General features: G+C 41.5%; 1 protein-coding gene across 8 annotated transcripts in view; it reads right to left on the reverse strand.

Moving 5' to 3' along the window:
* plppr2a (phospholipid phosphatase related 2a) overlaps positions 1-16,601 on the reverse strand; it is a 140,696-nt gene that overhangs the window by 15,030 nt on the left and 109,065 nt on the right. For 7 of the 8 annotated variants that reach the window (XR_006845751.1, XM_046416556.1, XM_046416553.1 and 4 more), the window contains one exon: positions 4,427-4,615. Coding sequence is in view for 7 of the 8 variants with exons in the window: in XM_046416556.1 (XP_046272512.1) it covers positions 4,427-4,615 (189 nt within the window). In the remaining variant the exon portion in view is untranslated. Of the gene's footprint in view, positions 1-4,426; positions 4,616-13,229; positions 13,391-16,601 lie in introns of those variants that run through there. The other variant, XM_046416559.1, reaches the window with a different exon arrangement.

A 16,601-nucleotide genomic window follows, 5' to 3' on the forward strand; every position in this document is an offset into this window, starting at 1 on the left:
CGTCAGTCATGTACAAGACGTCTTCCTCTCTTTGTCTGAGGAAAAGAGCAATAAGTGGGACGGAGGAACGCAATCTTCCTGTGTGGTTGCAGTCTGTTTGATTAGCACTTTCTAGAGCAGACAAGCTGAGAAGGCATGTCAATTGGGAGGTGAGACAACAGGTAGAGGAGAGGTCGGAAAGGTGCAAGACATGAAGAGTATGAAAAGGTAAAGGAGGTGTTGATTAGCGTGGACAGGATTTGGAAAAACCAGACCGGAGATGGTGGTAGGGATAAGCGTGAGACAAAAACTGCAATCAGATTGAAATGGGGTGAATTTCCAAGTACAGAAAACAGTATTTAAACTAAACACAGATGAGGCTGAAATTACATGGAGAAACAATGGAAATAAATGGAACATGAAGGCATAAAGGTCAGTGTGGATGAGATGTAGCAGCGTGAGGAATGGCAAAGGTTGTGGAAAAAGGACAAGCAACAGAGGTCAAGAGAGAGAGAAGGACAAAAAAGCAAAAGTGGTCAAAGGAAGGATCCACAGCGGAGCATGAATACACATTTATGCACGCACTGTCGGACTGAATCTGTGCCAGATAAGTTAATTCGTCCTGGACTTAACTGGCTTACAAGCTCCATTAGGCAAACTTTCAAGATGGCCTTGAAATGATTTTTTTTTGTGTGTTACTGCAGATTTAGCACTTGCCTTGGGATAAAAATCAAATAATATTCTACTGGCATTAAGTTGTTAATAAAAAAGGTAGCTGGATTTTCAAAGTTCACTTTAGCCAGCTACAAATGAGAAACTGCTTTTGTCTGAGATCAAGGACAGTGTTTCAATGAATTTTACACATTAGTAGTATCACGAACTCAGTGCTCACTCAGTGGGCCGGCCAGGGATCAGGTTGCTCTCACTGCAATTTTGTTTATCATCATTTAAGGGACTGAACTCATTTTCAGTTTATCGGGCACATCTGTCATCTAATACAACAGCAGTACAACAGTCAAATATAAAATACAAATATGTCACCTGCCTCCAGATCAGTCACTCGCAAAATTCAACTGCAATACTCAGGTTTCAACCTGTACGGGGCAATTGCCAAGCGTATTGATGACACAAAATATAAAATTTGAAATATTTTGCAATAAAATGTCAAGAATGGGACCAGAATCATTCAGTAATACAACTAAATATCTATCTAAATTGCTATTCAGAAGAAAAATAGTGGTTTAGTTACTCTTTAAGTTTCAAATTCCACTGTCGTTGAGCTCTCCTTCTTTGAAGAGTTGCCCAGCAATGTTTAGTGTACAAGTGTTAACCCATTGTACTAACTTGGAAGAATTTACACATTCAGTGGAGTATAAGTTACAGGAAGACACATATACACAAAAGTGGCCAACAGACTGAGGTGGAATGACGTCTGGTCCCTTCTCTTCCGTTTCAGTCTCCAAGCAGTGGATTGGCTCCTCGTGCTGAAACTTCAAAAGGTGATTGATGATTTTAATTAGATGCTGGGACCCTACTGGGAGCTGACGGGGAGCTAGAGAGCCCTTTTTTGGGCTTGGAGGACTCTGGCTCTGACCCAAATACACTGGTGGCTTATTACCTACAGTAATTCAGCCAGGCAGGGTCACCCTATTGATACTGTTCATACGTCTAATGGTCAAGTCCACCTTCTAATCTGCAGTTACAGTTACTTTTAGTACTGCTTCAGGCTTTTTGTGCATTCACTGCTAAGATAGAGTTAACATAAAGCAAAGGAACTGTTCAAATTTCAATAGTACATAAATCATAAATCATGTTGACTAGCTACAAAATGCCATGACAGAGCTGGCCTCTTATTTAAGACCGTACAAAAAGTCTAGCATTCAAGGTAAATTATTTGTCCTTATGCAACAACAGAGTTGTATAGCTAAATTAAAGTTTGTAATCCCCTTCTTGCTGCACAGTTATTTATGCACATGTATACACCCAGGAAATGAATTCTGTGCATTTTGTTAAATCTGAGTCTGGGTGAATGTAAATCACGGCGACAAGATGGTGATGATGTCTATGATCTGCATCTTCATATGAAAAGTTCACCATCTGGTAAACACTGCCCATCTTCTTTGACCGCCTCCCTCGTCCTGCCAAAGTCCTCCGCTCTGTCAGCTCGGAAATCGGTTCCGCCCATCAAGTGGGACAGCTTGATCCAAGATGTTGTGGAGGAGACAGGTCTCTGTGCACACGTGGGCACAACAGTCTGTGATGTTTCATTGTTTGGCCTGTCTGAAATTCATTTTATCCATTTTATTTTCGTGAAGCCCAACATAAGCCTGAAGCAGCCTTAAGTCCAAGCTGAACAACATGGCTCCCATTCTTGATCTCTTTCTCCTTCTCCCTGGGCTGTCTGGCTTGTCTGGTTCAACGGTCAAAAGGTGCTGTGGGCAGTGTTTGTCCCAAAAAAAGTCTGCTGCCCTAAATCCAAACTCTGTCAAATACAATACCACTTTTTTTGTATTGGCAATGGCGAGCTTTAGCGACGTGCAGGAACTTAACAGCAAACACAAAGCTCTGATTTCTTGCTGCACTGGGCCAAAAGAGATCAGGTTCCTCAGGAACCAGAGGCAAATGGCGAAGCACATTTGCACCAGACTGGCGTTATCAAAGGAAGCTACTGCTGTGATTTACCTCGCTGCTTGTTACACACACCAAAGCCTCTGTCAGTGCAGGTTAGGGCAGACTAGCCGGAGTAAGTAATGTGCCCTGACCCAGATCAACTTACAAAATAATTTACTCTCAGCTAGGGCAGCTTTAAAGGTCTTCTTGGTTGGGATTAGTGAGTGTAGCTCACCACTAAGGAGTGTAACTCTTGTATATTTTAACATGTTCTATAAAGACTATATCTGTAAAGCTTTATGTTGCCATTCATCGTTTATTATAATGTATTCATCAAGACCTTTGAACTTATAATTCATTATAGGTCACATCTATGAGTCAAAATAATAGAATATTTATGACTGTGGATATAGTGCATCAGAAAGGATTATGTGTGTTTATTAATGTAGCCATGAAGCAATATGAATGCTTTATGATACACTATGAATGACACACAATAGATGCAGTCTTCACAGTAATCTCTTTCATAAAAGCAAAACACCCAATTTGCATTACTAATTATTCCTGCCTCTTTCCTGACTCCACTCCCCTCTCTAATAACTTTCATACAGTCGTTAAATCAATGCTGCACTGATACAAAATCATATCTATCAACTCTATTAGTAATAGTGAACTTATTCAATAATTGATCATGCACATTGGTGGTTTGGTCTGTTATGGACATAAGCATGGTCAAGTCCTAATATATCTTTTTATATCTTTATTTTTTCAGTTTGTATTGTGGCTATAACACAAGTGGTGCACATTATAATAACACACGTTCTCCTACTGCACACAAACAGGGTCTGTGTATGCTGTGTGCCGCGTGAGTAAGATATTCTTGTCTTTGCAGTAGGTGCAGGCTGTGGTTTTGTCTGTGCCTGTAATCCAGTCAGGTTATGTGTCTGTGTTGTATTGTGGCTGTAGGCTGGTTCTGTCTGTGGTGTTCTCCGTGGTGCTTTTTTGTGGTCTTCTGGGGATGTAAGCTGTTAAGGTTTGTGTCGGTGCTCAGGAGCGAGTGCCAGGTGTTATGCATTTCACGCTCACTGCTTTCTGTCTCACTTGGGGCTCAACAGCTACCCTCACACACACACGCACACACACACACAGTTCATGCCCCCCTCCAAATTGCCCTCCTTTGTGCTCATTGTCTCCTTTTCTCACCTATCATCTCTAGTTTTTCTTTTTGGACGGCCTCTGCTGCCTGCCATTATCACTCTGTCTTGACTCTGACTTTTGAACTATCAATTGCAGTAATTTGTATCACTTTAAACATGTTGAACTGAAAAATGACTGATTCTATAATATATTTGCCAACATTTACTTTCTGTTGTTTCCTCTATTGTTTGTTTCTTTGACTGTTCTTCTGTCACCACTTCTGTCTCTTTCTTTCTCTAAAGACCTGTCTACCCATTACATGCAGTAGCTGTGTTGTCCAAGTTGATGCACAGACACACACGTACTCACACACATACACACAGACCTGCCTGTCAAGGATGGAGGGGGTTACCTCCATGCAGCTTCACAATCTGCTCACTTTATCAGTGGTGCAGCACACACACCAGAGATGATTCACTGAAAGGCTGCAAAAACTCACAAATCATACGAAATGGAAAGCAAACAGTGCACTCTCTTACCTTCACAGCATGTGAAAGCACACAAGCACACTACCAGAACTTTGACAACTTCTTACTTTTGATTACAGCAACAGAAAGGTCTGCAAACGCTTATTTCATGCACCTAAAAAAACCCTCTTTCTATCCCTCCACTTTTACTTACAAATACACCCAACTCTTACCGTAATGGTGGGGATGGCTGTGACAAGCGAGTAGATGAGCACAGGCGGGATCTTGCTGGTGTCGTCCGGACCGGGGTAGGGCTTGGAGAAGGTCTTGTCATAACAGAAGAAGCCCTGGATGTGCACGGGGAAGGTGTCCGTGTACTCGAAGTAGTAAGCCAGCAGCACCGTCCCAGCCATTATCACCAGCTGGAAATAGAACATTATCCCTCCGTTAGAAAGCGAGAGGACGAGAGATGAAGAAGAAGACTGAGAGGCAGAGGAGGAGGAGGAGGAGGAGGAGGTGGAAGAGGAGGAGGGGGAGGAGAGGAAGAGGGGAGAGTCAAGTCCCAGTTCCCCTCAGCCACAGAGAGATGCATAGGAAATACGGACCGAGAGGGAGAGAGAGGGAGAGAGAGAGAGAGGGAGGGAGAGAGAGGGAGGGAGGGAGAGAGAGAGAGAGAGAGAGAGAGGTAGAGTGTGAGAGCTTCAGTGTTTGGATGTGTGAGAGAGAGGCAGATAACAAGACGAGAAAGAGAAAAGGAAATCTGCAGGAGGCTTTTCTCTTCACAATATGAAAACGGGAACAAAAAATAGAATAAAAGAAGGTTCCGTGGCAGCACAAGCAGCAAAAACAAAGAACTGCATAGAGAGCGAGCAAGAGAATGAGAGAGCAATAGAGACAGAGAGAGTGACAAAGGGAAGGAGGGAGGGAGGGGGGAGAGAAAGGGGGAGCAGCCTTATGCTGCTAGCACTCGTAAAGTCTACCTCAGTTGAGCTGAGGTTGTATATGTAGGTAATATATATGTGTGTGTGTGTGTGTGTGTGTGTGTGTGTGTGTGTGTGTGTGTGTGTGTTGGGGGGTAAGAGCAGGTGCCCAGAGAGTGAAGTGTGTTTTTACAGACTTGTAGTTCTTGACATCAGCTGAAAAAAGTTGCAAAGTTGAATTCCTAAAATACTTTAAAAAACTTCAAGACTCTAATGTCTGAAATGAAAAACAATAACGTAACGTCAATTTAAATATTTTCACACCTTTTTTGGACAAGGTAAAAATCACGTTCGATTACACGTTTCAATTTGTGACGAGCGCACAAAAGTGGAGTAACAGTAATGAAGGCGGTGCTCAGTATGAAGTCGGGAGTGTAGATCAATCGACATAACCTGCTCAGCTCCAAATCAGCAACTAGCAGGCGAACGTAGTGGAGCATCCAGCAGCTGTGGAGCCAGATATCGTTCTCACAAGGTTTAAAATGTTATAGCTTGTTTGTTATCACAGGCTTAAATGAAAGTCATGATGAAATGGAATGCACACACTCACATTCACACACACACACACAAAAGCAAACTTTTCATATTTTAATGCAGAAATGTTATATATATCTTTAAAAGAGTATTAAAAGGCTTTTCGTTTTAGTTTTAGTTAAGAATCACTATAACAAGCCATAAAATACTTACTATACTTATAATTATTGTATTGTCACCTTGTTGTTGTTGGTGTTCCTGCAGCAGCTGTCTATTTACACGTGAGGCAGGTAAGTTTCTAGCCGTCTGATAAATGTAAGTTCACTCTCTGTTTAGTTCTGGGTCTGTGTGCACGTGCTCATCACAAGCTTTGTCTGTCTCTACTGTTTGACGATGTCATAAGGATATAACACAACTTGATTGGTGCAGGTTTAACATTTAAGTCCAATCCAATTTTTCTGCATCGAAGAGGAATTTTCACCATCATTTTCCTTTTTTTGTTTCTTTCCAGTGTTCTTCTGAATTGGCATTTGAGACAACACTTCTTAGTATCTGCAAACACATGTGTGCCTATGGGGAATTTTGAGGTCTTGATGGAATGAAATGGTGTTGCACTTGAGGATAGAGAGAAGAGGCTCAGAGCAGCAGTCTGAAGCCGTCTGGGATGTTCAGCTCAAAGTCACGTCACTCTGACCAGAGACGTGGCTACAGCTGGGGCTAGCGCTCACAAGGGGCCTGCACTAAAACATACAGTACATGTGATGCACATATGCACAAGTGTAACCAGACACTCACCAATACAAACAGGGAGAAACATGTTATATGTCTCACACACACAAACATACACAAACTGCAAGTCTGATGTATAGAGAAAACAATGTGTGTTTTTGTTTTTTGTAACCCACTGTTTCTTTATTTGTCTCAAATCAACCTTCATCTGTGCCTCCCTTGAGGAAGATGTGTTTTGCTATCTGTGGTTGTCATGGTGAAGAAATGACTGAGGAATCAGATTCATAATATTCTGCATTGTTTAGTGCTTCTGCATCAAAAATGTGAGTTTAATGACCATTTCTTTTGGAAGGTTAGTGTCAATATTACACTTTCAGACCAAAAGTTGAACAGAAATCACACCTGTGGTTATTGCTTGCAACTCTATTTGTCTGTGCATTTTTTATTATTATTTTTTTTTTTTTTTGCATATGTGTGCGTTGGAGGTGGGGGGCTGCACACACACACACACGCACAAACACACACCTGATGGTAGCTCTTTGGTGGGTTTGCTTTGGGCGAGAGGGGGTGTTTGATATGTGTGACTCATGAAGCCTTTCCTTGTTTTCCTGTTTCACATACTGCGGTGCTTCTCCCCTGCATTTACCCAGCGTATTGTGACTGGCTCTGACTCATGCCTGTGACTGCTAAACTGAAGGAACACCAGTAATTCACAACACCACCTTAAAATCAGCAGGATACTTATAGTTGAGCTGGTAACATGCCTCTTTAATTCCCTCTGACAACCACGAAAAGGGCAAAAATCTGAAAATGGAAAATGATGCGACTTTGCCTGGAGCTCCTGCAAATTCGTAGGGCAGAGTTCATACTATTGAACTTTAACCCGCGAAGCTGCACGTCCAGTTGATTTTTAATGAGTCGTCTTATGTGATTCTGCCTTTTTCTCCTCACCCCATTTTAGGTTACACTGTTCTAGCGTGAACTCAAACACAATGCACCGTAAGACTGTATGCATTTATGCAGCTTTAAAAGCATGGACAACAGGGCTGAGTTACTTTCACCAGGTCTAACATGACTACTCATGCATAGCTACAAACTCATGCTTCCTCAAACTCACAATAGTACAGAATAGCCAGCTGTCGGCGAGTTGTTTTGCTGAATCTGTTATGTGGCTGACAACAGCTCTTTCACACCCTGACAGCTTCCTTATACTCCCCTGCCCTCCCTTTAGCACTCCATCACACTCTTCTTCCCACTATCGCCGAGGGACTCCTGTATTTTTCCCTCTCCCTGTTTCTTTCTTGACCTCTCATCAAAAAAGAGCTGGCATTAATAGAAAAGAGGACAGGTGTCATAGTAAGAAACCCATCCTGGTCTGACCTATTTTAGCGTGAAGATGGAAAGGAAGATCAATAGCAAAGAAAGAGCTTGTCAAGATGAAAGGTCACATTAAGACAGTTCAAGTTTGGAGCTGTCACAAGGAGGCATGAGGCTGTGTGTTACAAGCGGGAAGACCGTGTGAAGACCGACGAGTGTCTTCTTTCATCCTTCTTAAGATGTCATCATCTCCCAAGCCTGCTTTCATATCACCGCTTTGAAAACATACTTAATACCTGTCAGATAATCGAGCCATTAGCACATTTCACTCCATTACATACTGACATTAAAAAGACTCCATTATTTCACGTATCAGGATATACTGAACGAGCCTCACTTCCTCCCAAATGCCGTGGATACGTGCAACAAGTCGTGCAGGAAATTGGTTATTCACTGATTTGTGTGTGGCAGTATGAGAAGTGTTCACTGGAGATGAGAGGACGTCTTCTTCATGACTCATCTATGATGAATGAAAAGACAACTGTCAGTAATTAAATGCATGCTCGTACTTTTACTTTGGTGTTTTAAATAAAGAAATCTTATTTTAGACCATTTGTTGGAAAGAGAAACAGTACATGTTTTATTCCACTACACTTATGTGCCCTCGGCAAGCTACAATTCCTTAAATGTACAAAAAATATAACATGCTTTCCACAGCCTCCCAATTTTCACTATACTAACTGCACTTAGGCAAGATAAACATTCACATTTTAAGCAACAGGAACAGCGCCTGTCCAAACATAGCCTGTCAGGTTGTGGATTTCCCCACATGTTCAAAACAGTGTGCATGAGGTGGTATTTAGAGCAATACTCATCTAGAGAGTGTAGAAGGAGGATGGTGTCAAAAAACAGAAAAGCAAAAGCATAAGGAACTGATTAAGCAGTAGATGTTAATCTGCTCAAACATAAACTGCAGTCATAAGTGTGTCTGGTTAACCAGCTAACTATGCAGCAACTGAGTGCAAAGGGCACATTGTTAGCTGAATGGTGCGAAGCCCGCAAGCAAGTTCAGCTAGTCATCTCAAGCTAAACTGCTACATACACATGTGACATACCTCACTCCTCCCCACCGGTCACTTAACACGCCCTCCCAATCTGGCGGTCTATTTATTGTCTGGAAGCTGGCCAAAGGTGCTGTCAGAATTCAAGGTAACTTTAGCAGTCCTGTCCTGCCCCTCGTTGGATTGGAAATCACGTTAGGATGAAATAACAGTCTCTGACTAAATAACTATAAAATACAATACAATAACAATGCAGTGTCTACTACGTGATGTAGAAGGCATGATGAGGCAGCTGGGCTGGAATTAACACCCGCAGTCACATTGGACTCATCATCATCATTTACAGGCAGGAGGAGATGTCAGCAGCGAAAGTTTGCTTTGGTTTCTGTGTGCAACCAGCACACCAAAAGAGGGGGGAATGGTTGGCTAACTTGCTGGTTATGGCAGTTATTGTGCCCCATTATCACTGAGTCTTGGTTAGCTTGTTTACTTCAGTTTGAACATACAGGAGAAGTGAATAAAGAAACACAAAACTCTCAGCCTCTCCTCTCTGTCCTCAAACAGACAACCCAGGTCAAAAACATTACCTCAATTTGCACATTTCCTTCTTCTAAAAGGGCATGATATTCAGTGGGTACTCTTACCAAGAGTACCATCACATTCTCCACACTACAGGATGAGATTCTGCCCTTTTGTTTACCTGATATCTACAGGTGTGACAAAGGAAATGTCACTGTGTGCTGCTCTTTCAACTGCTCATCGCTCGCACTCGTCTTTAAAACCACTGCTCAAAGAGTGAGCCTCTCCTCCTTTTCCATTATGATTTTACATCCCAACAATCCCCCCATGGGCCTCAGCTGTTTCTGTCATTCTTCATTTCTCACTCATCCCTCTAACACTCCCTCCACTTCTGTGATGCCAAGAGGCAGCAAGGGTTTACAACAGCAGTGACATCAAGATGACTGGAAACACGGCACAGATAGATGGAAAGCATTTTGGGAACACTACGGGAACGAGTCCAGGGAACAGCAACAGCCGACGGCGTGTGAAAGAGCTACCGCAGCGAGCTCAGTGCAGCTCTTAAAATATAAACGCCCTCCCTCCCTTCCTTAACCTGAATAAAAAAACCTGCCATCCTTGCACAAATCCATATCATAATCTTTTCCTCACAAGTATGGATAGACAGCTTTACAAGATCAGCCATACTAGATGATTCGTATTAATATTTTATTAATATGAAAGGAATTTTATGCATCATGTCTGTAATATAGAGTTGTGCCTCTTACCTGGGTGAACGTGTGTACTTGTACTGCAGATAGTTGCACATGACTCTGTTTTAAATCTACATATTTGTAGGTTCATCATACATGTACAGAATATGTGTAGGTGAAAGGCAAGGCCTTTTAACATTTAATTAGCAGCAGTAAAACAAATTACAAACGATTTCTTACTAGCCAAAATCTTAACATTATGCTTTGATTTTTAAATAGACCCTTTCACAGCATTTGCAATGTGTTAAAAGGTTTTGTACAAAAATATTTATGCCAGAAAGGGCTTGGAGTTTCCAAAAATGAATGAAAGTTTGGCATATCAACGACAGTTACATTCTATTGGTCTATTACACATCATGATTGGTGAAAGTGATGTCGCTGAATAAGTTCTAGTTTGATAAAACCGCTTCCATAGTAGTAAATTAAAAAAAGTCAGCTGAAACATGTCAGTTGAACATTTCCAAGTCAGAATTACATTTCGACATGTCAAAACTAAATGTTATAGGAGCTTACTAGATGGGACACCACCTTGACCATCTTTGTGGCAATGTTATTGAGTTGATTCTGACAATGAAATGAAGTGAAAGACATTGTATTGAACTGAATACATAACGTGGGGTTTACTCTACCCCAGCTGTGATTTGTTACCCCAACATTAGCTAGTTAGGACACAGACAACTTGCTTAATTTAAAGAAATTTAGGGTCAACCAACCTGCTTCTGTTGCATGGTGTTTGTATACATTAGTACTTTGACACTCTATTACAGAGTTGTAATATGTATCAATACTAAAATCCAGGTCAAGCATTGGGTGAGGTAATTTTACTATATTTCAGCTTTAATTATAGTATGATACTGTGATACTGTCTTTGATTAGATACCGTTTGCCATGATAGTTAGAGTTACGATGATCGTAGCATGAAAATTACCTGCACATCCAACGTTCATGTTATTTTTGCCAACACAGCTATCCTTCGTTTAATGTTGTGTGGATTATACATGCATATAAGCTGATGAAGGTATTCTAAAATAAATACTGGAGTTCCATATATTTTGGAAACTTTCAAGAGACTATTAAAAAGACAATTAAAAAGAATGGTCAAAACTGATTCAGCAGAGGCCAAAATATCCTGTCTTTCGATGCCATCTGCTTCTTCTTGCAAAAAAGGCTTCGACATACTCATCTTGACAATTGATCAGTGCTTTCTTTTGCTTTGGAGCAAAGAATAAATGTTCAACCACTGCCATAATTACGAAGAGGTTTGTTCTGGAGGTTTACTGCCCTCTTCCTGTTTGATCCTGTAAATCAATCAAACTACCACAAAATTTGGACCAGTGGCACTCACTTCAGAACTGCGTAATCATTTCATCACAGTTCTTTGAACACGGCTTCAAAGTTGAATTAGTAAAGACATAAGATATTATTTCTACTAAATTGCACCTTTACAGGATACAAAACAGCCATGAAGCTCTAACAAGGGTCACTATGTCTGTCTGTCAGGGTTGTTCTCTTTCTCTATCGCTTTCTCTGGAGGTCCAGTTCTGTCCCTGGGTGCTGTTAAAGCCATGTTGCCTGAAAGAGCAGTTTTGTGTTTTACCGACGGAGGATTTAGAGCAGAAGGACGGTGATGCACAGGGGTCCACCGTCAGACGCATGCTGTCCATTAAGAGTTCTGGAATCAACACACGGTACACTGCACCTGGCCAGCATGACAGCAGTCCTGCGGGAGGTGTAGGGGGAAGGAGGGGATCGGAAAAGAATGGAAGAAGGAACGGGGTTCAAAAGGTGAGAAGGAAGAAAGGAGTGCAGATGGAGGAAAAAAAGCCACAAATGTAGAAAAGGCAAGAGTGAAGAGATGATACAAAGGGAGGAGGGGATGGAAGACAGTATCACAGTGTAATTGTGTAATACAGGCAAAAGAAAAGAGAAAAGGGGTGTTAGGAGACAGGTGCAACGCTCAGGGTAGTGGCTGAACAACTTTACCACCTGCTCCTCTGCTCTATTTTCTTCTTCCTCCTGTTCTTTTTCTGGACTGTTCATTCTACTCAGGTGTCAGCTTCTAATCCACAGTGCTGTCAACATCAAAGGTGATGACTGTGCAGAAGTTAAACATGAAAATTAAGTAATACACCTCGCTAGCTCGTTTAGTGTAGGCGGCCGTGTTTGAGTCTGTGTGGGTTCAAATCAACAACTGTCTGGCAATTTGATAACCTGTGTGTGTGTGTGTGTGTGCGCCCGTGTGCTTTAGCATTTGATCTATTTGTGGGGCAGCAAAGGATCCACGGATCATTAAAAAATGCAGATATGTGTTGGATGGCAAACACACTGTTTTGGTATGGCATGTTAAAATGTGTTGTGTGTGTTTGTATGTTTGTGCGTTATGTGTCTGTGTGTGAGGCAGACCCACTGTTTTGCAGTCAACACAACTCAACATGACAATAATACTCAAGCATAAAGTTTTTCAGTGTTGGCACACTGACACTACACGCTCTGACAAACTTCACAGTACAAAAACACCATAAATTATTGAACAGCTGGTGTAATCTGGTTTCCTCTGCTACACATTCCAGAAAAACATGTTTGATCTCAGAGGACTGTGACCTTGTATTGTTTTATATAGTGAGCTGGAATCTGTTTCCTCTACTAATTTTAAAGCCAAAAGCCTCCTACCAACCAACACTTTGCCAGCACAACCACCAACCCCGCCCACACACCATACTCCCACTCCCACACTCCAGTTCCTTTGTGTCTGTTCTCTGCCTTTGATGAAACAAAAGAAATGGCCTGACACAATTCTACAAACAGGAAGATTTCTGTCATTGTAATGTGTTTCATTTCATGCGACCGGGGAAACTGACGGGTGGTCAGTGCTAATTACAGCTTCACAGCAGGAGTTGGCACAGCTCAGTGGTCTGTACTGATCTCTAATTGGTCATTCTATATACAACAGAGACTCCCTGCTGAAGCTGGGATTGAAAGGAAAGCCAAAAAAAACCCCCCCAAAATTTAAAAAACACAGTTCTTGAAGAAGACACCGATGTGGTGACCTTCCTCTGTGGTTCCAGCCAGAACTGCATTTTCATTTCATTTTCCAAGTTTGTTTACATTGAAAAATTAAACAATAAATCCTCCAAACAATAAAACTGTGCTCTGTTATCAAATGGCTATGAGGGAGGATCAAAGAGACAAACTGCTGGGACAAACCTGGCTGGGTGCTACTTGTTCTTGTCAGGCTTAAAGCGATGTTCTGACAGCAACCAAATTGTGGCTCCTTTTGTTTGTTAGTTAGCAGGATGCCTCAAAAGCTGCTCAATCAATATTTTCATTTAACACTGAATGAGTGCGCATCATCCCCCCCGTGTCTGCATGGGCTTCGTCCAGGTGCTCCGGCTTCCTGCTACAAAGACATGCAGGTTTGGTTGATTGGCAGCTCTAAATTGCCTACAGGTGTGAATGTGAGAGTGAAGGTTGCTTGTCTCTTTATGTCAACCAAACAGTATGTCATCTGGCACTCGCCCAGAGTCAGTGTTCTCTGTCGCACTTCTCTAAAGGATAACAAATGGATTTGTTGTCTTACTCATGACAATTCCCTTTCCACAACTCTTTTTGAGCATGTATCATTGTCCTCTCTACTGATATCTTACTCAAATGATGACAAATAGCTACATTAAAACAATAATGTTTGGAGCTGGCTTGTGCATCCTATCAGTATTCATACTATGACAGAGGAGAACATGATAAATAGGCTTTGTGGGCTGAATAAATGATTTCCACAAGAAAATGACCCTGAGTGTTTTGTCAGTTGTTTGCAATGGAATGAGAATGAGAGAGAGTGAGAGGAGTATTTTATGGTCTATAAAAGTTTAGACGGAGTACTTGAGGGTGAAAAATGTGGAAGAATGGGAGTTGGAATGAGAAAGCAGCAGAATTGACAGTACATTCAAAGAGTTGCTGCAGTCCCAGCAGCAGAGAAAAGAAAAGAAAGAAGTGGGAGAGGAAGAGGTGTTCAGGGAGCAAGAGAAGGTGGGAGGATGATGGCAGAGGGGGTGAGACGGGGTGAGCGAATGAAAAGGAAGGGAGAAGAGGAGAGCTGGCAATGGAGAGGGCTGCTTGGAGAGTTTTGGCCTACATGCTTTCAGCACCATTTCTCTGACTGAGTGTGTGTGTGTGTGTGTGTGTGTGTGTGTGTGTGAGTGCGTGTTTCTGGGCAGGTGAGTTGAAAAAAGACATGGAGAGAGCAGGAGAGAAAGAGAGGGAGAGTTGGAGCGTTTGAGCTTTTGTATGCTGCAGTTGTGTGGAAAAGGACTGAAGGGGAAGGAGAGTCCAACAGGAAGAGTGAGGAAAGAGACGAGAGATCGTTCTAATCATCCTCCAGTCAAATTCTCTTCTTTACACTTTAAAAACGCCTCTCATGTTCCTTTCATTTCATTACCTAACAGCAATCGTGCACACCATGAGCATTACAATGTTTTTTCTTAACAGATAATACAAGATAATATTACAACGGTGCACACTGTTGTTGATCCATCTCTGTGTGTGTCTTCAGTGGGGTCAGATCCACCCCTGCAGTGCACATGGCACCGCGGGGAAACCCTGTGCATGCACACAACAGAGATTACACTGCAGCAAAACAGCTTTTACTGGCCTACTACCTGCCCCAAGCCCCAAACTCCTTTGTCTGCCAAGTCATACAGTTTGCAACCTGAGTATTACTCGCTCCTCATTAATGAGTAATGTCAGAGAAGCAGCCAGAGTACCAAGCAGAAGGTGATAGAGCAGGGGTTGATTTACTTTCTTTGATGACAGTAAATCATTATGTCTAATGAGCACATTTTAGAAGCTAGTCAGCACAAGTTCAGTTAGTCTGTATTCTATGTATATTTTTTACAGTGTAGGAACATTTTACAGTATATTGTAGAGAGCTGCCCGCATTGATTGCGGTGGTATATGCACACAACTGAAGCAATGACCCAAACGCAGCGCCTCAATGTTGAATGTCAGAAGAATGCAGTTTTACAGAAGCACAAAAAGATCAGACTCTGATTTCAGTGAGTTGCTATAAATGTAGATTAGCTTAGAACAAAGGGAACACATGCTTGTGTCATAATAGAGGGTGGGGATAACGAATGTGCTGTAGCCGACATGCCATTCAGCGGAGTAACAGTTAGGGGTCCCTTTTTAATACATTACACTAATCGAAGGACAGATATTCAGGCAGACAAAGACTGCTTCCATTTCAGTTCGATTTATCATTAAGCAGTGGGAGCGTTTATACAAAAAAAATAATAATTTGATATTATTATCACAAATACCTCACGCAGTAGGTGGCCACCACCTCCGACTTCTTGTTTAAAACATAGTGGGTGGCTTGAATTATCTTCACACTTGCAGGGAGGGAATTAGGAATGTACTGGATATGAGGGGGGGCTATTTAGCTAGTCGTTTATGTGCAGAGACTAATTAATTTTAGAGATAAAGCCTAACTTCTTAGTTTTCTCCATTTTACTTAAGCAGTTGCAACTGAAAGTGTGGACTGGGCATATGCGGGTTTGCACATTGTGGTTTTGTTATTCATCTTTCAGTCTAGATTGGCACATCTTCAAAAGACACAATGGACTTCAGCAAAGCATCTTTCACTATTTATAGTCGCAAAGTCAGGTCTCCTCAGAGTCTTGCCCTTAGCTCTAAAGTTGAGTCTTTAGGCATTCAGACTAGCAAAGTAGTTCAAGCCTGAAGTTTAGAGTCAAGCCTACATAAGCCATCCTGGTGCCTGATTCTGAGTAAGATTCATTTAAAGTTAAAGCACCCAGATAGGACATACTTTAGCCCTTTTATAGGTCTACAACAATGTGAGCAGCTCTGTAAGGCTCTAATTTGAGCTAAATGCTAATGTCAGCTAACATGCTCACAATGACAATGCTTTGAGTGCCAAGAGACAGACATGTATTATTAGTTTGAAGTTTGGGGATTTTTTTTTAACTGTAAAAAAAAAACAAAAAACAAAAAAAAAACCCACTGACCTAAACTTTACAACCTGGGTGTCACTGTCATAACATAATAAATGTGGGTTAACATAACACTGTATTCATATTATTACTAGTTTTACCAGTGATGCCAAGAAAATAAATCAAATTGAGTTACTATGGGTTGAATGTTTGCACACCTCGCAAGGACGAAAAGTCCCAAAATGCCTTGAGAAACGTATGAACGGATGCCACATCTGAGAATCTGACCATTATTTTTGTTTTTTTTTCTGACTGGTTTGAACACATTCATTAAACTGTCAGCAGACAGTACAGAGCTACATTTTGTAATTCAATAGCAGTAAAACAAAACAAAACAAAACAAACTCATTCAGTTAAATTAACAGCATTATTAAGTAAAAGTGACGTTTAGACAAGAAAAAATATTTGCTTGATGACAAGGGAGTGTGAGAGGAAAGAGAGAGTTTTGATAACATGGGAGAAGATAATCAAAGGACACTATTTATTATTCATCACTGTGTAGGTTTGATGCATGACTGCATCAGTTAAAACTGACACATAACATCATACAGCAGGTCTTCATTATGAAGTT

The sequence above is a fragment of the Scatophagus argus genome, chromosome 16 (genome assembly GCF_020382885.2).
Source record: "Scatophagus argus isolate fScaArg1 chromosome 16, fScaArg1.pri, whole genome shotgun sequence".
NCBI classification, from domain to species: domain Eukaryota; kingdom Metazoa; phylum Chordata; class Actinopteri; family Scatophagidae; genus Scatophagus; species Scatophagus argus.